We start from the raw sequence: 25771 nt of genomic DNA, 5'->3' as shown, positions 1-25771 counted from the left end.
TTTGTGATTTTGTATGAAACCATGATTTCTTAACTATTAACAAAATCATGATCAACACAGGAAAAAGTGATAAATTGAATTATATCAAAATTCAAGACCTTTGTGTACTACTTCACATCAATTACGATGGTTCTTATTAAATAAAAACAAACAAACAAACATTAGAGATCCTATGGAGAAACTGGAATTCCTGTGCACTGTTGGTAGTAATACAAAATTCTGCACTTTGCCAACTGAGCCATCTCCACAATCCCTAACCCTTTGAGGTACTTTTCAAAGAATTTTATTGATTTAGGTTTATATACTTAGGTTTGTGACCCAATTGAAGTTGTTTTTTCTTTTAATTCAGTTAAAAATATAGCCTTGGAGTTGTTTTGTGCTAGTCGGGGTTCAACCTCAACTCTTGTGCATTGTGCATGTCAAGCTGTCTGTCATGATTTATTTTACTCTTCTCTCCTTAATGGCCTTAGGACTTTTGTCAAAGCTGCACTGGACATTTCTCACTCTGACTCCTTACTATATGTTTTAGTGGGGGCTTGAGAAGGGATCCCGTCACAAAAAATAAGGACTAGAGAGTCATAGTGGAAGATGATGCCTGACACAGTAATCCCACCTCAGAACACATACCCATAAGAAATGAGAGCAGGGACTCAATACACGCCATCTACCTATGCTCAGAGCAGCACTGTTCACCACAGCCAACAGGAGGTGCCACCCAACTGATCACAACAGGCAGACAGATGGGTGAAAACGTAATGTATACATGCAGGGGCACACTGCTTGAGAGAAAATGTTGACACATGGGTGAACCTGGAGGACATGAGGCCAAACAAAAAGCCACCCTCAAAGAATAAACATCACTTGATTCTACTTACATACATTCACCATTTCATTCACTAAAGCAGTGGGTTCACAGAAACAAAGTTTATACACTAAGGGAGGTAGAATGGACAGTTAGTATTTCAAGGTTTCAGAGCTAGAAAAAGCACTTAGATGTAGTGACGGTTATATAATGTGAATATGCAGAATTTACAGTTTAAAGTGGTTAAAATTTTTGTTACACATATTTCACCATAGTAAAACTTTTTAATAATAAAGTAATATAATTTTTATAAAAAATTATGTTCCCTAGACATCAGGAAAATGAACAACACATAAAATCTGACAAAATATTTACAAGCAATCTATGCACTTATATCCAGAACATACAAATAGCTTATAAACAACTTACAAACAAATAAGCAAACAATTCTTTTTTAGCAAACAATTTTTAAGTGTGCCAAAAGTTTAAATGCACATTACTCTAGTAATAATATAAAAGGACCAATAAACACATGGGAAAATGTTTAATAACATTAGACACTATGAAAATGCAAATCAAAACAAACTTCATTGAGAAACTACTTCACAACCACTAGAGTGATCAAAAGGACAAATATTCTAGCCAGTGCTGGTCTGAAATTAAAACTCTATGTTTCTGTTGGAGATATATAAAAATGTAAGCACACTAGGAAACGGTTTGATAATTCCCTACCTTGTCAAACAGAATTATCACAGGAAACAGCAATTCTACTTCTGAGTAAATATCCAAGAGAATAGAAAACAGGTCCAATGTGGACATGGTACAGTCAACTATAATCCTAGCAGCCTGGGTACTGATTCAGAAAGAAAAGCAACAACAAAAATATATAGACTAACTGATACGCAACTCCAGTGTTCATAGCAGCATTGTTCTTTAGAGCAACAAGTGGTAACAATCCTCCAAACGACCACCAACCAAATATCCCCTGTAAGTATTACTCAGTCACAGAATAGAAATGAAGCAATACCACTGGTAAGACTAAAAAGCAGGCTAAATAAATATATACAAAATGTCTATTATATGAACTCTTTTATGGAAAGTATGCAGAACACAAATTTACAGAAACAAAGTAGACTAGTGATGTTGGAGGCTAAGGCAGAGGGGTGGGAGAGTGGTTGCTAATGGAGATTCTTAAGATGTTGGAAATGTTCTCCTATTAGATAATTGATGGTCTTATAATTATGTGAGTATGTAAACAAACAATAAAAAATGCAAGACTACCTTTTAATGGATGTAAGGGCAATTTTATGTTATATAATTACAACATTAAAAGCTTCCATAATAAAAATAAGAAAATGACTACCAGTTGTGCCACGGTGCTGACTGACTCATGAGGAGAAGGATTAAAGACAGGTTAAAGTGTGGCCCTCATCTCAGGGCTTTCTGACCCAGCCTTTCTCCTTTAAGCTTTAAGGACTTTGTAAGGATAGACTGCTTTGACCACACAATGTTTCTTTTGCTGCTACAAAGAAGTAATTTCTGGATGTTCACGGAGGGGGAAAACTGGCCTCGGAGTAAAGAGAAAGAGAAATCCCTTACAGCAGGTGAATTACAGAAGGAAGAGGTGTTTGGGCTGTTAAAGAATGAGTAAATGCAGTCGGCTGGCATGGCACACGCAGGGCCTTGCTCAGGTTGGAAGGAAGCATATGATCACTAATATGCTGAAAACAGAAACAGCAAGGCAAACTGTAAGACAGCAGTTTCTTTGAGGAGGGGTTCAGTGAACAGGAGAAGACAAACCTGACAATATAAACCAGAGACAGCTGAAGCAGCCTTGAATGACAAGTAAAGGAATTTGGATTGTTTTACACATATTTAAGCTATCAGGAATGGCTCCAGGGAGATTTGAAAAGAGAGTGACATGGTTTCCAGTTTTTACTTTCTAAGTTGAATTTTATGACTTGGTATTACCATTAGTATTATTTAAGTCCTTAAATATTGAAGAGGTATACAGTATTTTAAAAAAAATTAAAAACACCTCCATCCCATTTCACTAGTATTTTACCCAATAGTCTATCTCCCATGGAGAATCATATATGGTCATCTGCTACGTACCATTCAAGTGAACTACAGCATACATATAACAACGTTTATGTCACATGACCTTGGTCTACTGTAGACTATATACCATCTAGGTTTGTGTGTATATACTTTAATGCTCACACAGTGAGGAGGTTTCCAATAGTGCATTTCTCAGGCTGTATTTCTGTCAAGTAATACATGACTAAACCAGTTTCTCAAGTATCTTTTCTTCCTTCCTTCCTTCCTTGTCTTCCTTCCTTCCTTGTCTGTCTTTCTTTCTTTCTTTCTTTCTTTCTTTCTTTCTTTCTTTCTTTCTTTCTTTCTTTCTTTCTTTCTTTCTTTCTTTTTATTTTTGGTTTTTCGAGACAGGGTTTCTCTGTATAGCCCTGGCTGTCCTGGAACTCACTCTGTAGACCAGGCTGGCCTTGAACTCAGAAATCCGCTGCCTCTGCCTCCCGAGTGCTCTGATTAAAGGCGTGCGTCATCACACAGCCTAAGGGGATGTGTTTCTTTCTTTTTATAGAATGGAAGCATCTCACACACACCATTCCGCACTATGCTGGTTTTTAGGTAGACAAAGATTAGGTAGCTTTCCATTTGAATAAAGAGCTACCCCAGCTTTTTATAGCTCCATGGAACTGCATTCCATTGTTTGTTTGTGCCAGAATTTTATTTCATCATATAGTTAAAGGACATTTAGGTTGTTTTTCACTCCTTACTATTAAAAACAATACTTCAAAAATAACCTTGTACATATGCCACTTCCGCATGTAGAAATATGTCTGCAGGATACATTCCTGGAAGCAAGGCTGAGGACTCTAAAGGTGCATATATTTATAACCCTGATACATTTTCTCAAATGCTTTCCTTAGAAGTTATACCATCTCATCGTATCCCATCAACATTGTATGAGCACCTGATCCCTTACACTTCTGCCAGTAAGATATGTTTCTTATCTTACACTTCTGCTAGTAAGATATATTTCTTCATTTTAATTTTGTCTTGGGAAACCTAATCAGGTTATATGCAAAAGAGGATAACCCCATTTACATTTAAAATTGGATAAATATAGCATATGCTCTTTGGATAAATTTAATTTTGATTGGGAGAAGAAAATGTAAAACTACAGATTTCCATACTGCCTAGAAACAAAGTCTTTTATTTCCTGCAGTTAAAATTAACATTTTGTTTTGGTTCTCAGGTAGCTAGGGAAGGCAGAAGGGGAGTATGGCCCACGGAAGGCAGCTGGGCCTTCAGACAGGGTCAGGTCAGCACTGCTAAGTAGGCAGCTCCTAGGTGCTCTGACTCAGAAGTAAGGCTCAGTGTAGGGCCAGAACTAGGATCTAGACAAGTAGAGGCAGAGGTAAGGAAATTCAAGTGACCATGGAGAAATACCATCAACTACTAGGGAGATGGGAATCTTTCAAAGAAGACCATGAAAAGGCATTTAAAAATGGAACATAAAATTCTGTCCCTGTGAGACAGAATAAATGTGCTTTATTTCTCAATCTTGCTTCCCACATCTAATCTACAGTCTACTGTGACCCAAATGGTCCTTCCTCTTTTGAAAGGCTACTTCCCAAAAAGACTGGAAATGGCTTAAGGACAGAAACTAAAACCTCCCTCCTAACCTTAGCACCCTCTTTCCTTCTATTTCCCAAAGATTTAAGTCTGTATTAAAATAATCTACACCGATTCAAGATATGAACCAACCCCATTGCTTTGTTAAGCCTGCCACAATGCAGCTGAATGCCATAGCGAGCCACATTACACAGACACTCAAGAGTACCTGAGGGGATGTCTTCTACTGAAAGATGGCTTGCCGTCTGTACTAGCTCTTGCAAAAGTTTTTTCTGCCTCAGTCTTTTCTCTCTTAGAACGTTTTTAAAATTGTTGATGCATTTGTTAAGGTAAATGGTCTCTGCACATACTTGTTCTAAACTCAGTTTGCCTTGATTAGGAGAGTCAGGCCTGGAACAAGTCTCGCTTCCCAGACATGGGGCGAGAGGGAAACTGAGCAGTGAGTTTGCAAAAGGTGAGTTGTTAGAAGCAAGAGAGAAGTTGCTTGGTGCTTGAGATGTCTGATCACCCTGTATAGAGATGCCTACTCCACCAGAAACCACACTGAGCAAGCTCTCACTTCCCTGACTTGCTGGACTCTCCACTGAACAATCGTGGGCACCTCCTGAACTTACTGTCCAAAGAAGTCTATCACTGTTCTCTGACTGGGAACCACTCTCGTTGCTTTCCAGGTCCTCAGGACTGATGGACCCATTGTTCTCCAGCTTCTGAAATACCCCCTGCAGAGCCAAACGAAAGTGCTGGATTGCTCGACTCAGCTTAGTTGTGTGGAATTTAATTTCTACATCTTCATCCTCCTGGGAGTCAGCCAGAACACGTGAGGACTTATCAAAGACATCCTTAAGAACCTGGGCAGTACAGTTCTCTTCTTCATTCAGGTCAATATGAACCATGTTACTCAAAGTCTCAGGCCCTATGATCACTTCCTCCATCGTGCTGTCAGGACTCAGAGTCGCAAACCTTCTAGACTTGTCTGCCAAAAGGTCCTCCAGCTGCTTTGGGCTCAGAATATCAAGTCCAGCTTCACAGCCTAGCATCTTGTCCTCTGTGTTTACCATATCTGCTTTCAGTGGTCCAGACAGTGAAAGGCAACTGCTGTCCTTAATTGAATTGCTGCAATCACTTTGTAGCTTTGTCACCTTACATGCCTCATGTTCTTGTCTGCCCTGTTTGAAAATCTGTAATTTTTCACAATCTTCCTCTTTTGAGATTAACACTGAGGAAGACCCCTCAAGTGGATGGAGGAGAGAAAGTTCACCACAACAATCACTGGTTACCCAGGATGCTCCTGATGTTCCTTTTACTTCCTCCTGCAACTTAGACACATCACTCTGTTTTGCTAAGCCATCCTTTGGTAGTAAACGAGGGCCCTGATGCTCAGAAGCCTGGGGTCCTCTTTGTTGATTCTGAGTCCTTATCTGGTGTGGTTCTGTCATTTGTTTTCTGTTCCCTGTTTCTAGCCGAAGAGCTGGTTTATCCTGATTTAAAGAGTTCCAACTGTGGTCTTGAAGTTGTTGCAAGCATGATAAAGACTCCTTTGGGGGATCCTCACACCCTTCTGACCACACTGGTTCCTCTCTGGTAGCAACCCTGACCCCCACACTCTGCAAGAGGATGGATTTTTGCAAGATGAGGTCTCTGTGCTCTAGATGGACAAGTTTCACCACAGTAGGCCGGGGGGCAGGAGCTGTGCCTGTTCTGTATGCCTCTTGGATATACCTGTTGCACTGCATGCCATTAACACAGAGGTGCTTTGCTAGAAAGTTGTCCACCAGTTCCATAGTGTTTTCCCCATCATGTTCAGGAAGTCCATATAGATAAAGAATGGCTTCCTCTCTGGATCTTTCTACATGGAGTTCCTGAGCCTTTTCCCCACTGCACACTTTGCCCAGGGAGCTGCTACCTACGTGCAAGCCTTCTATTTCACTCAGTACTGAATCTACACAGCTAGACACTTCATCCACAGAGCCCTGGACTTGGTTCAAGTGCTGTTGCAGCTCAGCAATCTCAGACTGAAGACGACTGATACCTTGCAGTTCTCTGATGATATATTCTACTACATCTCCCAGAGGCTCTTGCTGTTCATACCTACATCTCTGGCCAGGACCCCTAGGCAAAATGGGCCTGGCTTGGTTTCTCTCTGAAGGATCTGAACAGTTTGTTATACTGGCAGGTGAGAGTTCCCGAGAGTCAGATCCTGAAGCACAGGCAGTGGAGGCCAGAGAAGGTTGGTTATTGGCTTGCTGCTCAAAGCTACAAAGTTGGGGCAGGTCCCCATCTCTTTCTCCACTAGTGGTGGAGTCACAGCAAGGGAGTGGGAAGTTGTCCTCTGGCAGGGATCCAGTAGGACCCGTGGACTTGCTCTTGACACTGCATACAGTCTCTGCCCTGACCTTATCTGGGGAGAGGCTGGATGAAGGTCCCAACGTCAGCATGATTTCCTCCTCAGACTCTCTCAACAGTCGCTTCATTTCCCCCGCAGAAGAGGTGATGGCTCTATGCCTCTTCCTTTTATTTCTTGTGGGGATGCTGAACAGAAATGGTCTCCGAAGAGCCTAGTCCTTCTTTTTCTTTCCTTCTTCCTTCCTTTCTTATTTTGGATTGGCTTTTAACGACTATTGCTAGTTGAAGCCTCAGGCTCAGCCACAGTATTGCCTGGAATGACCTCATGTATAGGTCTCAAACCTGACACAAGCCTCTGGATCCTGGCTTGGCTTTTATCCTGTAGCTCATGAAAAAAGAACAGTACACTCAGATAAAAGAGAAACCGGAAACTCAAATATGACCAAGCTGTCAAGCAAGGCTAAGAACAATGCCTTCAAAGACAGTAAGAAGTCAGCCTGAGCAGCCCTCCAACCTTCGCCTTAAAAGCTGTAGGCATCAGGGCTCTTTCCTTGGCTCCTTTTAAAATATCGATTCAAAACCAAATCAAGTCTTTTATGTTCTTAACAAGTACAAAAACAGTATTGAGACAAGCTGCTGGGAAGTGGGTAAGGAAAAGTAAGGTCAGTTAGTGACTGCCTAGTTAAACCTTTACAAAAACAAAATTCAGCACTGGAATCTGACTCAAGGATGAACAAGGAGATGTTTAACATCCACAAATGAAGTGAAAAGACAAAACACGAGAAGTTTCTTTCTTATCCATTTTGTTTTTCTGGTGAGGATTCAGATCTTCTATAGTTCATCGTTGTTTGATGATAGCAACCATTCACTTGGAAAAGAGACCATGGCAAGTTTTTGAAGGAGGAAAAGTTACTACTACAGCTAATCCCAGAATAATGTGGTAAAGTATAGGTACAGCAATGTCCAGAACTCAGATAGCACTTAATATATTTAAATCTAATAGGGCAGACAGCTAAAAACCTAAAAATAATAGGCTCACTACAGGGACAATGGATCCTTCAAGGCACTCTATCTACATGACTGTACTGATCAAGTAACAGAGGGATGCTAACCCTCTGACCTGTCAGAGTACAGCAATGCATGGTACAAGCAGAGAGTTGGTTATATTACACAGGGTACTTTGCTTTGAAGTGCAGAGTGGAAAGTACAAGAAAGAAACAGAGACTCAGGGGATGCATGGGGCTACCAATACTCTATGGTCCTACAAGGCTATCCTGCAAGAGACAACATGAACTAGTGGGAGACACACTACCATTAAGTTATTTGACATGGGATCATTTCCTTGGTTTTTTTTTAAAAAAGATTTTCTTGGGGCTGGTGTGGTGGTTCAGCAGTTAAGAGCACTGACTGCTCTTCCAGAGGTCCTGAGTTCAAATCCTAGCAACCACAAGGTGGCTTACAACCATCTGTAATGCGATCTGAAGACAGCTACTGTATACTTACATATAATAAATGAATAAAAATCTTTTGAAAAATAAATAAATAAATAAAAAGATTTTCTCATGATTTTTAAGTCTTCTAAATCCTTACTAAAAGAGAGAAATTGCCTTAAAGAACAAAAGCTGACCTAATAGCAACTCATTTTAAAGAAAAGTCACCTAATCTACAATGAGTCTATGGGCCTGAAATCTAAAAGTGCTGTACCTCCCAGGACAGAGTAGCAGGACGAGTCATAGGACTTGGGGAAAGAAGAGCTGGTGTTTTTACTGGAGAGAACTAGGTCAAGAACCAAGAGGCAGAAACTAGATGAATTCCCATTTCCTATCTCCTGGCCTTCTCTCCCACTCCTATAAGAACTCTAACAAAGAACTCCTCATCTAAGTCAATTACATATTTTCTGAGGCCACAAACAAATCCAATCCACCCATTACTACTTTATGTTGGATCTCAAGAAACCAGGCTCATAGCAGCTTCTCCCAGCTCCAAACAGAGGCTTGCTTCCATATTAAACAAACAAACAAAACCCTTCAAACCTTTCTTGATTGGTAACCACTGCCTCTCTATGAACTGAATTTAAGAAATATATACTGACAAGATTACTTGGTCATCTTGGTTTTTAGGCTCTGAGGCAGGAGATAAGCTCATTGTGTTACCTGAGGGTTACTTAGTCACTGTGCTCAGAGCTCAATGGACTATCAGAAAATGGGCAACGTGTGGGGCCAGGAGACTCAAGCCAGCCTTCTTCCTCAATCTCTCTTTGCTACTACTGAATGGGATGGCAGGGGCCATGCAGAAGGACCATTTGATCTCCAAGTCAACTCAAATTAATAAATACATAAGGGAGATACCAGGCATTAAGCTATATGTCAGGAATATAAGAAACAGCCTCTACTCTTTAATATGGTATCACTTAGGGAGATGAAGAATGGATGAGAATGAATGACATTATGAAGTGATATATGTCATTGACAAATTGTAATTTAAAAAGCAAGCACTTACTACAGGAGTAACAAGGAGGAGTGATACACAGAACAGGTAAGGCTGTTTCCTTGAGGTTGGGATAAGGAGGCTTTGGCGCATTCTCTGCTTAAACTCAGGCCCCTAGTTGATACTGAAGTGTTTGTGCTGTCATTCTACCTGACAGTTGGCCTATCCACTGCAGTCAACTCACTCAACTTCATGCACATACTCTGAAATGGGTGTACATTTCTGTGGCTTTCCCCCTAAGGAATGCTTGATGCTGGAAAAAATAAGGCTGTCCTTCAGGAGCTCGCTGTGTTTGAAAAGGAGACACAGGAAAGGAAACTGAAGTAATCAGAAAGCTACAGATTTAATGATGGAAACCTAAGAATTAGAGCTGGGAGTAGATATTTCAACTATATTTCATCAGCACCAACCTACTAAAACGACATCAAGAGAAACACGTTTCAGTATTCTTAAATGGTTGATTCATTTACCCCTCTCTCTGATTTGTCAGAGAAACATAATTAAGAATGTGACTATCTCGTTTTAAAAAAAAAAGCCTCTGACCCAAATTTTGGCTTGAAGGAAACAGCCACAGACCTCTGGGAAACAGGCAAAGAGTCTATAAACATACATATCAAGCAGTCTCTCATTTCTGTGAAAGGATCTCAAGGGCAGAGACCAAAAACGCTGAGGACCCCTCCCCTCAAAATCAAGGATATATAAAACCTGGGCCGTTTACTAACTATGTTGTGAGGTAAATATGGTGAGAGGAGAGCACTTATGGTAGGCAGCCATAGCCCACCATAGATGAGGTACGCTTAGGATGTCAACTTTTGGGAAAGAGTCAAGTCCTAGAGTATCTTGTCAGGAAGAAAGAGATCAAGGCCCACAGCCTAAGGCTTTGGCTCTGCACTCTCTCAACATTGCTGTGCTCTACCTACCTATGGACTGGTTCTGTTTGGCTACTGCAACATTTTTTTTTCTACATTTCTAACTTGAAAGTACAGTACTAGGTGGAGCAAGCACTCCAGCTTCTCAAAAGCCCACTTACCAAGATAATGACCCCTGAAGTAGAAGGACATCTTCATTCTTACTGAGGGGGAGATTCTTGTTTAAGGGCCTACTATGGGTATGAACCATATTACCAAGAAATTTTTCTTCATTTATCTCTAAATTCCTAATGCCTGGTGCAGGGTCTCATTACAGATTCTGGCACCCAGTGAGAAGCTGATGAGAAACTGATGGTATAGCTGGATTAAAATCCCAGTCTCCTACTTTTTCTGATCTACCTGTGTTTCCATGATAATATGAAAACTTCAAAGTCCAAGTTTCCTTGTAGCCTGATGACCAAAAACTTGTTTCCATTGTAAAACTAAGTAGTAAATTTCTTCTTAAGAATATTTATTCATAATTTCCTGAAACTTATTTAAAACAAAAATTACCAGGCTTCCAGGTAGCTAGTATCTGTCCAGTATATGAGGCTGGTGAAGAGAAGCCCCAGTGTTGCTGTGATAGGCACTGTGGTGATGGGCTCTATGGTGATTGATGGACTCTGTAGTGATTGATGGGCGCTGTGGTGATAGGTGCTGTGGTGACTGATGGGCTCTATGGTGATTGATGGACTCTGTAGTGATTGATAGGCGCTGTGGTGATGGGGCTCTGTTTGTTGTGATGGGCTCTGTTTGTTGTGATGGGCTCTGTGGTGATGGGCTCCCACTTGACGTGCTTCCACTTGCCCTTCTAGCAAGAAAAGCTTCCCTGATCCTTGTGTTGGTGTTCTTCCCTAGCAGACATATAAAACAGTAAAAAGAAGCATGTAAAATTAATCTAAATGTGTTATCAACCCCAAATCCAAAATATTATTGCAACATGTAATCAATATAAAATCATTAAGTGTATATTTATATTCCTTTTTATACTAAATCCTTGAATTACATGTATTATATCCAGCACATCTCAACTAGCTGGGCATAGTAGCACCTGCCTGTAATCCAAGTGTGTGTGTGTGAGAGAGAGAGAGTAAGTATACATGTGCCATGGTTCAAGTGGGATTTGGTTCTCCCTTTGTAGGATCTGGGGACCAGATCATTAGGCCATTAGACATGAATGCAAGTGCTTCTTCCCACAGAGCCAACTCACTGGCCCACTCCCAGTACTTGGGAGGTGAAGATAGGGGAGCAAGAATTCAAAGTCATCTTCAGCTATGTAGACACTTCAAGGTCAATCTGAGCTAATGAGACTCTGTTTAAAAACAAACAAATAAACAAACAAAAAACCAAAGTAGAATAAACAGTCACATGTGGCCAGTAGCGACCATAATGGACAACATGGATCTAGAAATATGAGGTAGGGAATATCCTAAATAGCCTTCAAACCCTGATAGCAGGTACTCTGTACAGAAAGTAGTAACAGTATTATCTTAGTGACAGCAAACTGCTCTGTTAGTTTGCTCATCTTTTTTTATCTGTTTACTTTGATCTTAATTGGAAGTAGCTCATTTCTGTTTGTGGACAGTTCAATCCTCTTTAAGGCTGTAAAGAACCAAAGACCAACTCCTAACTGTAGAAGATGAGACCTTTTTTCCTTCTCAATCCAACCATTTCTCAATATCCTGTAGCTCTGTGTAGCTTCTTTCCAACATTCTGGGCAAAACTACAAGACAAGCATGGTTACTTCAAAAGAGGCTACCCATTCACATGGAAGGTTTGAAGACCTTGCATGAATAAGAGTGTAATCTCAATGCATCTAGATGCAGGGTCCACTAAAGGAGCAAATAATGATGGCAAAAGATTTGTTTATTTAAAATTTTCAGTTTATATGATTTTTACTTATTATTACAACTCTATAAGCCAAGAAGAATTATTTTGATAATTAGAGGACAGAAATAGAACTTAGAGAGGGTGAGTTAGACTTGAACAAGGTCACTGAGAAAGAGTAGTTAGTATTAAGTAAGTTTTCAATTTACAAAGTTAGGGCTCTTTCACTATACACATAAATAAACAATTATATGCATGTGTACACACACTCAAGGCTGGGAAAACTCAGGATAGACATTTATGTTTATATGGCATTTGCACACATGAGAGGCATGTACACTTCAGACAAGAAAATATAGCCCCACACATGTACAGAAGAAAGATTGAAAGGTTTCTGAATATACCTAAAAGCAGGAAGGTTACCTAAGTACATGTATAAATGCATGGAGGGACAGATGATCTCTGTATATGAATGTACACAGAGATAGCTTATATGTATTCATAGAAGAGGAATAAAATGGTTGTCTATATGCAATGTATATATAGTTGAGGACAGGTAGGTAAGTTATATATAATTACACATAGACGTATCAAGACAGAAACTATGCAGACATTCAATGGGCTCGATAGGTTAGTTGTAGACATACAGCAGCATGCCCAGGACGACTGGATGGCCAGATTACCAGCACACAGACACGTGCATGTGAGGATTCCAGCCCCAGTGCTGAGTATGCTCTTATTCACTCATTATAATGACCCCCACCAGCAACTTGGCTCAAGCAGTTACATAATTAATGTAGCTGTTCCACATTCCACCCACAAAAGCTTGCTTTTGTCCCCGCCTGTCTGTCGTCCAGAGTCAATCATACATTCAGCATCACTTACCTTGTTGCTGAAACCAAAATAAGGTTAAGGAAATTAAAAGGGAAAAAATTAAAGCCACAGATTCTCAAGTTTAGAACGCCAATGCTGCCTTTAAGAAGCCATCCATTCAGAAGCCTCAGACTGAGAGAGGAGCCACAGGATGAACTTTCTGAGCACAGCAATAAGGAGCTTCAGCAATAAGAGCTTCTGCCTAAGCCACAAACAGCCAAGGAGCTATTATTCTCAGTTGCACCCAGCTGGCTGGCTCCTCCGTGCAAAGTTGATGATAGGAACAATGCCTAGCACAGAAATCCCCTCAGAGAAGGCGGGGCAGGAGTCTGGTAGCTGCAAATCTAGGAATCCAGTCTGGTCCGCACCTCTCTGCTGAGGGGTGATTCTGAAGACCAGGCTGCTGAAGGCAACAGCAGCCAAACTTCGACTGGATGTGGAATTCTAACTCAATCCTTTCAGCTCTGAGTCTGAGAGGAAAGCAGGGCAGCTCCGCTTCGCTTCTGCTCCTCCTCCTCTCCAGCTGCTTCCTGCCTGCCTGCACTCTCCCATAGGGCACCAGCCCTCCTCACACGCTGCTGGCACACACCCCCTTCCCAGCACACTCACGCACACACAATCCTGCCAGCAAGCTCACTCACACACCCTTGGTGAGTGTCTCTCCCTCTTGCTAAATATAAATCTTACTCTCTCTCCCCTCCCCCATTTTCTTCATTCTCTCCTCCCTCTCTTTCTTCCTTCTCTCCTATCTATATACCCCCCTCCTGTCTAAGCTATAGACTTAAGAAAGATGTGGCACAGAGCCCTATACTTTGAGGAGCTCCAAATCTCAGGGGGAACTCAGAATACGGGAAGAAACTGCTAGAGCACAATGCGAAGACAGTTTTCTCTTCCACTAAAATAAGCTCTAGGTTGGTTCACTACATCAGCCTTTAGAGAAGAGAAGCTGAAGGACAGAGACAGTGCCCAAGTGCAGTTCATACCAAATGGTGCCATTTTCTCCCAATCCACACCCTCAAACAGTTTCTTTGAACAGCTACTGTCTTAGTCAGGGTTTCTATTCCTGCACAAACATCATGACCAAGAAGCAGGTTGGGGAGGAAAGGGTTTATTCAGCTTACACTTCCACATTGCTGTTCATCACCAAAGGATGCAGGACTGGAACTCAAGCAGGTCAGGAAGCAGGAGCTGATATAGAGGCCATGGAGGGATGTTACTTACTGGCTTGCTTCCCCTGGTTTGCTCAGCTTGCTCTCTTATAGAACCCAAGACAACCAGCCCAGAGATGGCACCACCCACAAGGGGCCTTTCCCCCTTGATCACTAATTGAGAAAATGTCTTACAACTGGATCTCGTGGAGGCATTTCCTCAACTGAAGCTCCTTTCGCAGTGATAACTCCAGCCTGTGTCAAGTTGACACAAAACTAGCTACTACAGCTACTATAAAAGAATTCCTTTAGGCTATGTCAATACAGTGACCAGGGAGGAGGGGAAACTGAGTAAACCAAAATGAACTCTCAATTACAGCAGTCAAGACCAAAGACTAATTTAGAATCCAGAATTCTGACCTTGGCAATCCAAATTGATATAGCATCCATCAAAAGCTGTCTGAGGTACAGAGTTCTATTTTCATGGTCCCCAATATCCAGCTTGCCTGCACCAACAGCAGCCCCATCTCTATAAAGATTTTCTAGTTCAGTGGTTCTCGTGCTGTCCTAATCCCAACAATGCTACCATTCTGGGTAGGATGTACTAGGAAATCAAGTATCTTTATCTTCAAAGAACACTCAAATCGATTGCTGTAATATATTTTAACCTAGTTTAACCTAGGTATCATTGAAGCTCTGGGACACAGAGAACCAGGTACATGAAACATTGCCTTCGTCCACTCTGCAGCCGCCAAAAAGATGGGGAAACACTGTTTGCTGTGCCTAGCCCTGAACTACAGTGACAACCCAGTCACTCTGCTTCTCTTCTGCCTTCCCTTAGCCTGGCACAATGAGAAAAGCCATCCTCTTCTTCAGGTCTCAGAGAAAATTTGAGGAGGCAAACTTCATTGATTCAGCATTACATACCTGTGACAATCCACAGAAGAATCTCGCCCATCTAGCCCAGAAACCAGGTAGCATATGTCAATGGGGACTATCCTAAGATCTGTCACTGTTAACGCTTTTATTAATTTAATTTTGGCTTTTTGAGGCAGTTTCTTACTCTGTAGGCAGGCTAGCCTTGAACTTGCAGTGATCCTCCTGCTTCAGCCTCCTAGTGCTAGGATTACATGTTCCTGAGCCATCATGTCTGGCTCAAAACAAGATTTTAAAATCAGTCATGATTCCCATATCTTATCCAAGATCCCAGGGAGAAAGGGCTGGCTTTGGAGCCAGCATTTGCCTCCTTGCTGCCTTCTTCCAATAACATTGCTTCCCCCTCAGTCAAGGCAGAAAAATTAGATTCTAAAAGATGCTAAACAAGCCATTTCTTAACCATCCACCTCATTATGCAGCCAGTGCTGACAGCAGTGCGGATACCTCCTAACCCAGTTGGGAGCTGGCTCGACGACAGAAGAGATAAGGGCTGACAGCACGACTAGAGCCACATCTAAATACAGAGGAAGAAAATAACTTGAAAACTGTCAAATTTCAGTGAAATCACAGCCAATTTACTGTGGAGTTTCCCAGGCTTAAGCCAGGAGAGGTATAGGGTTTAACACAAATAGAGGGAAGGCTGATTAAATCGCAATTCCTTTCACAGCTCTGCAGCCAAGCATAAAGAGTGGTAACTGTCCTTACGAGGTCCAGGCATTCTAAATTGAGGAAAAGCTCACAGTATCAAGAACAAGGAAGATTCTCAGAGCCAGGATGTTGCAGGACACTATCCTCTTCATGCCCCATTCGCCAGCGGGGCTCCAGGGCCTGGCCTGGCCAAGGCCTCAGGCAGTGTTACAAAGGATAATGGGCCCTGTCTTGTCCATCTGTCCAAATGCACCCAGCCCATCTCCTGAGAAGCTTTGGTTTTGTAGAAAACAATGTCTCAGAAAATGGGAGAGGTGTTTAAGACATCAGGAAGCACAACAAAGTTTGTTATCTCCCATTAGAGCCTTCAAATTTCAGGTTAGTGTTCCTGTCTCTGACTACAAACTATTCTTGTGCTAACCACTGCCCACCCCATGCTTAAGCAAGAGTGAGGAGGACATGCTAGTGTTAGTCTTGTCAACTTGGTAGCATTTAGAGTCATCTGGATGATATTACCTCCAGGCCTGTCTGTGAAGGCATTTTTTTGGTAGGAAGGCCTGCCCTGAATGCTACCATTGCATGGTCTGCAGTCCCAGACCCCAGCATCCTCTCTGCCTGCTAACTGGATGTGACCAGCTGTCCCATGCCCCTGCCACCTTGCCTTTCACATTATGTTAGACTGTAACCTCAAACTGGGTCAAAATAAATCAATCCTCTAGAAGCTGATTGTTTGGTCAAGTACTTTGTTTCAGCAATGGAATAACTAACTAATACAGAAGATAAAATGTGGTAAAGAGCAATCAGCATAAGCTCTGGTGACACAGGGGAGGCTCCTTCAGCTACAACCTTACAGGGCTTAGTTTCAGACATCATATGACCACAGAATAACTACACCTCCTCTGCATGGACAGCACATTTCTGTTTCCTTGGCTATGTGAGCAACAGTAGAGCTCCCTTTGTCACAGTGGAACTGACCCTCAACAATCTTAGGCAGGCTAAGAAGATGGCGTCCTTTCTTTGAGTAAGAAATAGCTCAGTACCCACCTCAGCTGTTAAATGTCCTCAAAGCTAGCCTTCTCAGGAGTTAGCTGGACAGAGCTAGGAAAACAGATTTGGGGTAAGAAGGGAAAGGCATTTGTCTAGAAACTGTGAGATACTTTCAACAGACATTCTCAAGGTCTGGTTCCCAATTTAAATCTTTGCAGGAATTTTCGCCTAGAGACAGATGAGTCAAGATGGAAATTAAAACGAGACACTGACACTCACGCAGAGTTGAAGGAAGGTTCAGTGGCAGGAGCTCTAAAGAGGAGCTGAATGGATGGCTTAGTCAGAAGACCACCTGGTGCACAAAATCTTCAACTAAACTAATTACATAGCATCACAGGGTTATTGAGAAGGGCCTCGCCAGACATAACTCTCCCTCAAATAACCATTCTAAAACAATCAACTGCTTGTGCTCTCACGCCTCCCTCCCTCCCTCCCTCCCTCCCTCCCTCCCTCCTTCCTCACTCATTCACATACACACACACACACAGAGGGAAGGAGGGAGGGAGGGAGGGAGGGAGGGAGGGAGGGAGGGAGGGAGGGAGGGAGGGAAAAATAGATATCAGAAACAACTAGGTTAGAAGCAAAGAGCATGACTACTCCAAACCTGGCCTCTGTTTTCAGGTGTCACTGCCAGAGACTGGCTGGGTCAGGATGAGGAGGTACCTATCTTGTCTTCCCATAATGGCAGTCATAAATTTGGATACAAAGGATGGGAAAACTAAGTTCTATTTTACATAGGAGTCAGCTTGTGACTATTTTCCTTCTTTACCACTAAGAAACCCAGAAACATGACGAAGAGGCTGACATGTGGCCACACAGCTGGGATTTCTTTTATGCGTGGGGAAAATGGTTTGTTCTGGTGGCTGAGAAAAGTCATTTTTTTCTCTCCTTATAGAATTATGCTCTCCCCAAACTATTCAGAAACTATATACAAGCAGAGAATGATGGTCAATTGGGAGGTGTTCCTCTTTCTTGCCCTAGGAACATGCCACCCTAAAAGAATGATGAACCTGGCAGAGATATGCTGAGTTCACTGATGTGCTGAGACAGAGCTGCCACACAGCCTAAATCAGACCTGACAAGCTTCAAGGCAGGGCTAAGGAATCACAAACTGCTGACAAACTTCAGTTCTACAATCAGGTCAAGCACCATGCTTGATTAGCACCTTGAACATAAAGAGACAATAACGAACTGCTCAGGTAGTACAGTTTTCAGTCGATACTACCACAGGCTTTGTCTATTCAAGAACCAAATGATTAAAAGGGCTTTAAATAGTTCATGTTTGTTTTAAAACTCTTAAAGGGGTATGCATGCTTATGTTCTCTTCACCCAAATTCTGATCAAAAGTCACAACGTCCAGACTTCTCTCAGAATTTTACTGTTGTGACGAGACACCGTGACCATAGAAACTTATAAAGGAAAGCACTTAACTAAAACTAGCTTACTGTTCAGCAGTTTAATCCATTACCATCATGATGGGCAGCATGGTGCTGGAAGGGAAGCTGAGAATTCTACATCTGGATCGGCAGGCAGCAAGAAAACAGTGTAACTAGGCCTGTCTTGGGCTTCTGAAACCTCAAAGCCTACCTTCAGTAACACACTTCCTCCATGAAAGTCAAACCTATTCCAACAAGGCCATACCTCCCAATAGCACCACTCCCTATGAGACTATGGGGGACATTTTCATTCGAACCACCACATTCTATTCCCAGGCCCCACAAGCTTAAAGCCATATCATAATGCAAAAGTCATTCATCCCCACTTCAAAAATCCCCATCTCTACAAGGTTCAACCATGTTTAAAAGTCTCGTCTCTTCTGAGACTCATGGCAATCTCTCAGCTGTAACCCCCTATAAAATCAAAATAAAAAACCAGGTCACATACTTCCTACACACACTGGCGCATATATATGTATATGTATGTATGTATATTTCAATGATAATATATACATTATCATTCCAAAAGGGAGCATAGTGAGAAACACCTGACCAAACAGAAATGAAACCCAGCTGCGCAGACTCTGCATCTCCATGTCTGATGTCAGCGCTCTTCAGACCTCAGCTCCTTCCATCCTGATTGACTGCAGCACATTTCTCTCTCTCTCTCTCTCTTTCATTCTCTCTCTCTCTCTCTCTCTCTCTCTCTCTCTCTCTCTCTCTCTCTCTCTCTCTCTCTCGGGCTGGTTCCACTCCCTGTCAGCAGCTTTCCTCGGCAACTATTCCATAATTCTGGCATCTCTAACCTCCTGGGGTCTCCAAGGCCATCCAGCCTTTACCTTCACAGCTTCATGAAATGGCCTCTCTGAAATTCCATGCAAGGACACCCCTGTCACATGCTGGGCCTCGGCAGCTTTCCTTAGTCACAGAGGGAGATTCCCTAACCCTTTTCTTATATCCTTGATTCTAAAGCCAGTACCAGGTGGCCCAAGCTGCAGCCAAGTTCTTCTGGGACTGGAACATGTTCCCCTCATTCAAATACATTTCCACCAGCTTTCTATTTTTGGTGGTTTCCTTTACTGTCTAAGCTTAGCTGTCTGGGAACTCTATCTGTAAACCAGAATGGCCTCAAACTCACATTCCCCTGACTCTGCCTCTGTACTGGCTAGTTTTGTGTCAACTTGACACAGGCTGGAGTTATCACAGAGAAAGGAGCTTCAGTTGGGGAAATGACTCCACGAGATCCAGCTGTACAGCATTTTCTCAATTAGTGATCAAGAGGGAAAGGCCCCTTGTGGGTGGGACCATCTCTGGGCTGGTAGTCTTGGGTTCTATAAGAAAGCAGGCCAGTGGAAGCAAGCCAGTAAGTAACATCCCTCCATGGCCTCTGTATCAGCTCCTGCTTCCTGACCTGCTTGAGTTCTAGCCCTGACTTCCTTCAGTGATGAACAGCAGTATGGAAGTATAAGCTGAATAAACCCTTTCCTCCCCAACCTGCTTCTTGGTCATGATGTTTGTGCAGGAATAGAAACCCTGACTAAGACAGCCTCTGAAGTGCTAGAATAAAAGGTGTGTGCCACCATGAACAGCCCTAAGTTTTTCTTTAATTCCTTTTCACTTTTTTAAAGGATTTATTTATTGTCCTATGTAAGTACACACCGTATCTGTCTTCAGATACACCAGAAGGGCATCAGATCTCATTATGGATGGTTGTGAGCCACCATGTGGTTGCTGAACTCAAGACCTTTGGAAGAGCAGTCAGTGCTCTTACCTGCTGAGCCATCTCGCCAGTCCCCCCCCCTTTTTCACTTAAAAAAAAATCCTTTTCACTAGTTGGAAGCTTAGCATGGTGGGGTCACTACTCCCTTTATTCCAATTAGCACAGGGCTTTTCCTTATCTGTTTATACTTCCTGGTGCCCCTTTTAGTCTCAAAATACACATTTTTCGTTTTTCCTTGCTAAGCTTGCTCCTTTTTAATTATAGCTATACATAAGCCTGATCACTAATAATTGCACAGCATAGTCAACACTAGGCTGTTTTGAAATCTCTGCCTGAGCTGTTAATCCATAACTACTCAATTTGGCCTCAGGCAGGTTTTTTTTTTGTTTGTTTTTTTTTTTGTTTTTTGTTTTTTTTTTTGGACAAGGGCAGAAAACAGCCACATTTTTCCATTCTTCAAAATATCACAAGAACCATCTCTAGGCTACTTTCTAAAATTCTATCATAGCACTATCCCACTCCTGGTACCAGCTTTTGTCTTAAGAGTTTTATTGATATGAAGACATACCATGACCATGGCAATTCTTATAAAACAAAACATTTAGTTGTGGCTGGCTTACCTTGAAAGGCTTAGTCCATTACTGTCATAGTGGGAAGGATGCAGACATAGTGCTGAACAGGTATCTGAAGGTCTATATTGGGATCAGCAGGCAGCAGGAAAAGAGTACCACTAGCAGAGTCCTGCATGGCTGTGGGCAGGACGACATGACACCATTGTCACCCCTGGAGCAGGGCCAGCAGAGCATGGGCCTCCATCAATGTTGACATAAGGCATATGCCTCCACTGAGAGTAGGCATAAGGCTTGTTTGTATAGTAATGTATATATTTTACTTTATGTTCCTCCTTCAGGGGAATCTCCTCTCTGCCAAGGTTAATGACTCCATAATAATCAGACACAGCACATCCTGGGAAGCCAGAACATGTCTCTGTGACGCTGAGACCTTTAGGACAACCCTTCAGGCTGTGGGAAAGAACTCGGAAAACATGAGTTCAAGAATATATAAATCAGTGTTAAGAGCTGTCCTTTACAGAATTTTCTAACTATGTAAAATATAAGAATGCAATACGAGTTATATGCAGGACATCATGGACCTAAAAGAGCAGAGGCTGCACTAAAGAGCCAGCTTATCAGAAAGATATTAAGGACAGAGATAAAGAGATTTAGGGAGTGGTAATCTCAGGGCAAGATCCTACCCAGCTAAGTTTATTGTTTATGTTTACAAAGGCAGGCAGATCTCTGAATTCATTAGCTACATTCAAAAAGAAGTGCTTGCTGTCTTTTTCTAAGAATGAAGGGGCTAAGGTCATAAAATGCTGGCTCCTGGGATAATCAAAAGGGAACCTTAGAGCAAATGACTGAACTGATATGTAAGGACTGGGTTTTGGATCTGCAAAGGATGAGCTGTCTGGAGAGCTACTGCAGTTCTTTTTTTTAATTTGGTAGGTTTTCTGACTTTGGTCAGAAAGCCCAAAATTTTTTTCTAGTGTGTTTTCTGGCTTTGGTTGGAAACCCAAAAAGCTACTTAGAGTGCTAACATAGCTCTTTTGGAATTTTTCTAGCAGGCTTTCTGACTTTATTCTGAAAACCCAAGAATGTTTTTCTAGCATGTTTTCAGACTTTGGTCAGAGGAAACCCCAAGAATTGTTTTAACAGTTTTCTGACTTTGGTTGGGAAACCCAAGAGTTGTCTTGAGCTGTAGCTGCTACTTGTATTGTGAATGCTAATTATGTTCCCCAAAAACTGTTTGCAGGAGAGGGTCTGCACATAGTTTCTGGGAACCCATTCCTATCCGCCAGTGGTTTCTGATTGGTAAATAAAGATGCCAGCAGCCAATAGCCAATAGCTGGGGACAGACAGAGGTGGGATTTTAGGATTCCTGGGCTTGGGACCAGGAGGGGGAGAAAGAGATGTACCATGCCTTATGAGAGAAAGAAAGGCTGCCATGGGACAGAGAAGCAAGGAAAGTACCCCAGGCTCTGGGCCAAGAAAATGTGGCCCAAACAGCTGACTAATTGGAATTAAGAGCAGCCAAGATATAACATAGGAATTACTAAGGAGTAACTCAGTATTATCAGTGGGAGGTAGCATCATGGAGGTAGGCAAATCGCCCAGCTATTGTGCTGCTTAAGGCATATTAAAGTGTGTGTGTGTGTGTGTGTGTGTGTGTGTGTGTGTGTGTGTGTGTGTTGTTCAGGAACACAAACCATTGAGGCGGGTAGCAACCCTGTGCCAGGTTTTATTAATTAATTATTAATTCAACAGAGAGCCGTTTCAAGCAGAGAGCTATCTGGAGCAGAAAACTGTCTAGAGAGCTATCTCGAGCAGACTACAGAGCTTGCACCCCATCACTGACCTGGAGTTTCTTCCACCACTTCCAAACACTCCTTCCAACCAAGCCAAGGCAGCCACTGAGCCTAGGTTAGGCTTCTGAAACCTCAAAGCCCATCCCCAGTGACACACTTGCTCTAGTAAGGTCACAACTACTCCAACAAGGCCACACCACTTCCAAGTAGTAGCACTTCCTATGAGCCTATGGGGGTCATTTTCATTCAAAGCACAAGACAAAAAAAAAAAAATATATATATATATAGTACCTGAACACCAGCCCTTCTACTCTCTCTCCCTCCCTCCCTCCCTCCCTCCCTTCCTCCCTCCCTCCCTCCCTTCCTCCCTTCCTCCCTCCCTCTCTCTCTGTGGGGTGTGTGTGTGTGTACAATGAACTTTCCAGTACTTTGATCTTGAACTTCTCAGCTCTCAGAACTTAAAGATGCCCTTATATATAAATTGCATAGTTCTTGGTAATTGGTTCAAAAAAGGCAGGGCTACAACAAATTGTGAAAGAAAGAAAGAAAGAAAGAAAGAAAGAAAGAAAGAAAGAAAGAAAGAAAGAAAGAAAGAAAGAAAGAAAGAAAGAAAGAGAGAGGGAGGGAGGGGAGAGGAGAGAAGGGGAGGGGAGGGGAGAGAAGGGGAGGGGAGGGGAGGGGAGGGGAGAGAAGGGGAGGGGAGGGGAGGGGAGGGGAAAGGAAGCAAGCCAGCCCTCCCAATTTATACTCTGAAATCCTAACTCCTACAGCCTTGTACAGTGAAGATCTTATCTGGAGATAGGATCTATACAGATGCCATTAGGGCCATCATGAAGTCAAGGTTGGCTCTAATCTAATTTGACAGTATTCTTTTTTTTTTTTAACAATTTTTTTATTACGTATTTTCCTCAATTACATTTCCAATGCTATCCCAAAAGTCCCCCATACCCTCCCCCCAACTTCCCTACCCACCCATTCCCATTTTTTGGCCCTGGCATTCCCCTGTACTGGGGCATATAAAGTTTGCGTGTCCAATGGGCCTCTCTTTCCAGTGATGGCCGATTAGGCCATCTTTTGATACATATGCAGCTAGAGTCAAGAGCTCCGGGGTACTGGTTAGTTCATAATGTTGTTGCACCTACAGGGTTGTAGATATCTTTAGCTCCTTGGATAGTTTCTCTAGCTCCTCCATTGGGGGCCCTGTGATCCATCCAATAGCTGACTGTGAGCATCCACTTATGTGTTTGCTAGGCCCTGGCCTAGTCTCACAAGAGACAGCTATATCAGGGTACTTTCAGCAAACGCTTGCTAGTGTATGCAATGGTGTCATCGTTTGGAGGCTAATTATGGGATGGATCCCTGGATATGGCAGTCTCTAGATGGTCCATCCTTTTGTCTCAGCTCCAAACTTTGTCTCTGTAATTCCTTCCATGGGTGATTGTTTCCAATTCTAAGAAGGGGAAAAGTGTCCACACTTTGGTCTTTGTTCTTCTTCAGTTTCATGTGTTTTGCAAATTGTATCTTATATCTCGGGTATACTAAGTTTCTGGGCTAATATCCACTTATCAGTGAGTACATATCATTTGAATTCTTTTGTGATTGTTACCTCACTCAGGATGATGCCCTCCAGATGCTGGCGAGGATGTGGAGAAAGAGAAACACTCCTCCATTGTTGGTGGAATTGCAAGCTTGTACGACAGTATTCTTATAGAAATGGGAAATACAGGCTCCGTTGGTAAAATGTCTTGCTGCTATGTCAGACTTAGCCAACAAAACAGATTCTTTCAGAACTATTACTGATTTCTTTCTCTTTCTTTCTCTCTCCCTCTCTCTCCGACACACACACACACACACACACACACACACACACACACAGAGTGTGATGGTTAACTTTAATTGTTAACTTGACACAATCTAGAATCACCTAGGAAGAGTCTCAAGAAATTGGGATGGCCTGTGAACATGTCTGTAAGAGATTGTTTAATGACTTTAATTGATGTAGGAAGATCCAGCCCACTTTGGCAGCACCATTACCAAATGCAGAAGGTACTGACCTGTAAAAGAGTGGATCAATCCAGCTGAGAACAAGCAAGTAAGCATGGATGTACTCATTTCTCCTCACTTCTCCCTGCTCTTGACTATGAATGTGTGACTAGCTGTCTCATGCTGCTGCAGCCCCTCAATAATGGACTGTATGGAACTGTGAGGTAAAATAAACATTTTCTCCAAGTGGATTTTTGCTAGAGTCTTTTATCACAGTAAAAGACATGAAACTAGAACAAAATATAATAATAGATGAATACCAATCAAGTGCTTGGGTATTAAATAAGGCATGGTGAAAAGGTGTCATAACCTTTGGTCTAAGGCAGTCCCCTGAATGAAATGTTGTAACAAACTGTTTTATCCATATCTTATTTTGAGGGAGATTCTGTGCTTGGGTGACTAGTAGTGTCATTTATTGAGGAAACAATTATAAAAGAAAAGGTGAGTACAGATCGAATGTGCATTAGTTGTCTCTGACAGAGTTGGGAATCATTGAGTTTTAAGAGACAAGCAGAAGACAGCAAATAATGTGAAGGAAACAAAGATGGAATTGTCAAAACTAAGAAACAAGTTGAAAGGAAACAGCACAGATGCCAGCAAGGAAGAGTGCCTTTGGGAGAAATCAATGCAGTTTTTATCTCCTGTCAAATTGCTTCAGGATCTTGGTTCTCATCTGGAATGCCCTTCCCATCTTGTCATCTTTACCTATTTATGTCCAAATGTCCCTAGGTGGATACTGAATAAATACATTTCCTTATCATACTTGAAGTGTGTTCTGAGAATTTTGGTTTCTTTGAAAAACAGAAATATTGTAATAATATGGTTTGTTTTATTCTCAAAGGTGAGATACAGGGCTGCTTCAGACTGTCCACAGGAGCTGACTAAGATTTGCCTTGTGCTCTAGCAGGGGCATGCTTTTGCTAGTGGAAAATCATTTCTGCAACTGCGTAGCATTGGGAATTCTGGGGACATTTTATATAGCCTTTTGAAATGTAAATAGATAAGGCATCCAATAAAAAAGTAGGGTATATAGAATGCTAGGGCCCTGAGAGACTAGGCTGGTTGCTTGTTGTTGATTAGTTGCTATTGTTACTGTTGGTCGTGGTTTGTTAAGTAGTTGTGAGCAAAGAAGAAATTAGGTATCCTGCCAGCAAATATCAAACTTGCCCCAAGGAGCTCAATGCCATTAGTCAGCAGGAAGTAGTCTAGCAATAATGCTGCCCCCTTTCTTCTCTCTTGAGTAGTTTTAGGGGATTGAAAGGGTAGAAGAGGGTGAAAGAAAGAAGAATCCACAAAGTAGCCAAAGACTGGATACAGATATGAACTCTAAAGAACCTAAGCAACAACATGTCTTTTCCCTTTGACTTTAATAAGTGATTTTTTTTTAGGTTAAAAAAAAATTATGAGTATTTCACCTGAGTGTGTGTGTGAGTGTGTGTGAGTGTGTGTGTGTGTGTGTGTGTGTGTGTACACCATGTTTTCCTAGACCCCATACAGCCCAGAAGAGGGTGTTTGAGGAGTCCCT

At 42.1% G+C, this 25771-nt stretch overlaps 1 protein-coding gene and 1 non-coding gene across 17 annotated transcripts in view; one reads left to right on the top strand and one right to left on the bottom strand.

Moving 5' to 3' along the window:
• Unc13b (unc-13 homolog B) overlaps positions 1 to 25771 on the bottom strand; it is a 218681-nt gene that overhangs the window by 42235 nt on the left and 150675 nt on the right. For 4 of the 16 annotated variants that reach the window (XM_006537786.4, XM_006537790.4, XM_006537788.4 and 1 more), the window contains exons 1-2: positions 12916 to 15226; positions 4674 to 7187 (exon numbers count right to left, since the gene is read on the bottom strand). The exons of 11 other annotated variants lie outside the window; for them this stretch is intronic. In XM_006537786.4, the coding sequence (XP_006537849.1) occupies positions 4674 to 6936 (2263 nt within the window). In that variant the 5' untranslated portion in view covers positions 6937 to 7187; positions 12916 to 15226. Of the gene's footprint in view, positions 1 to 4673; positions 7194 to 12915; positions 15227 to 25771 lie in introns of those variants that run through there. One more of the 16 variants, XM_017320115.2, reaches the window with a different exon arrangement.
• Gm25010 lies at positions 21429 to 21490 on the top strand. The gene has a single exon (XR_003955467.1). It is a non-coding gene; the product is annotated as a U7 small nuclear RNA (small nuclear RNA).

The sequence above is a fragment of the Mus musculus genome, chromosome 4, assembly GCF_000001635.26.
Source record: "Mus musculus strain C57BL/6J chromosome 4, GRCm38.p6 C57BL/6J".
In the NCBI taxonomy this organism is placed as follows: Eukaryota; Metazoa; Chordata; class Mammalia; order Rodentia; family Muridae; genus Mus; species Mus musculus.
This window is presented reverse-complemented; position numbering and strand designations above follow the sequence as displayed.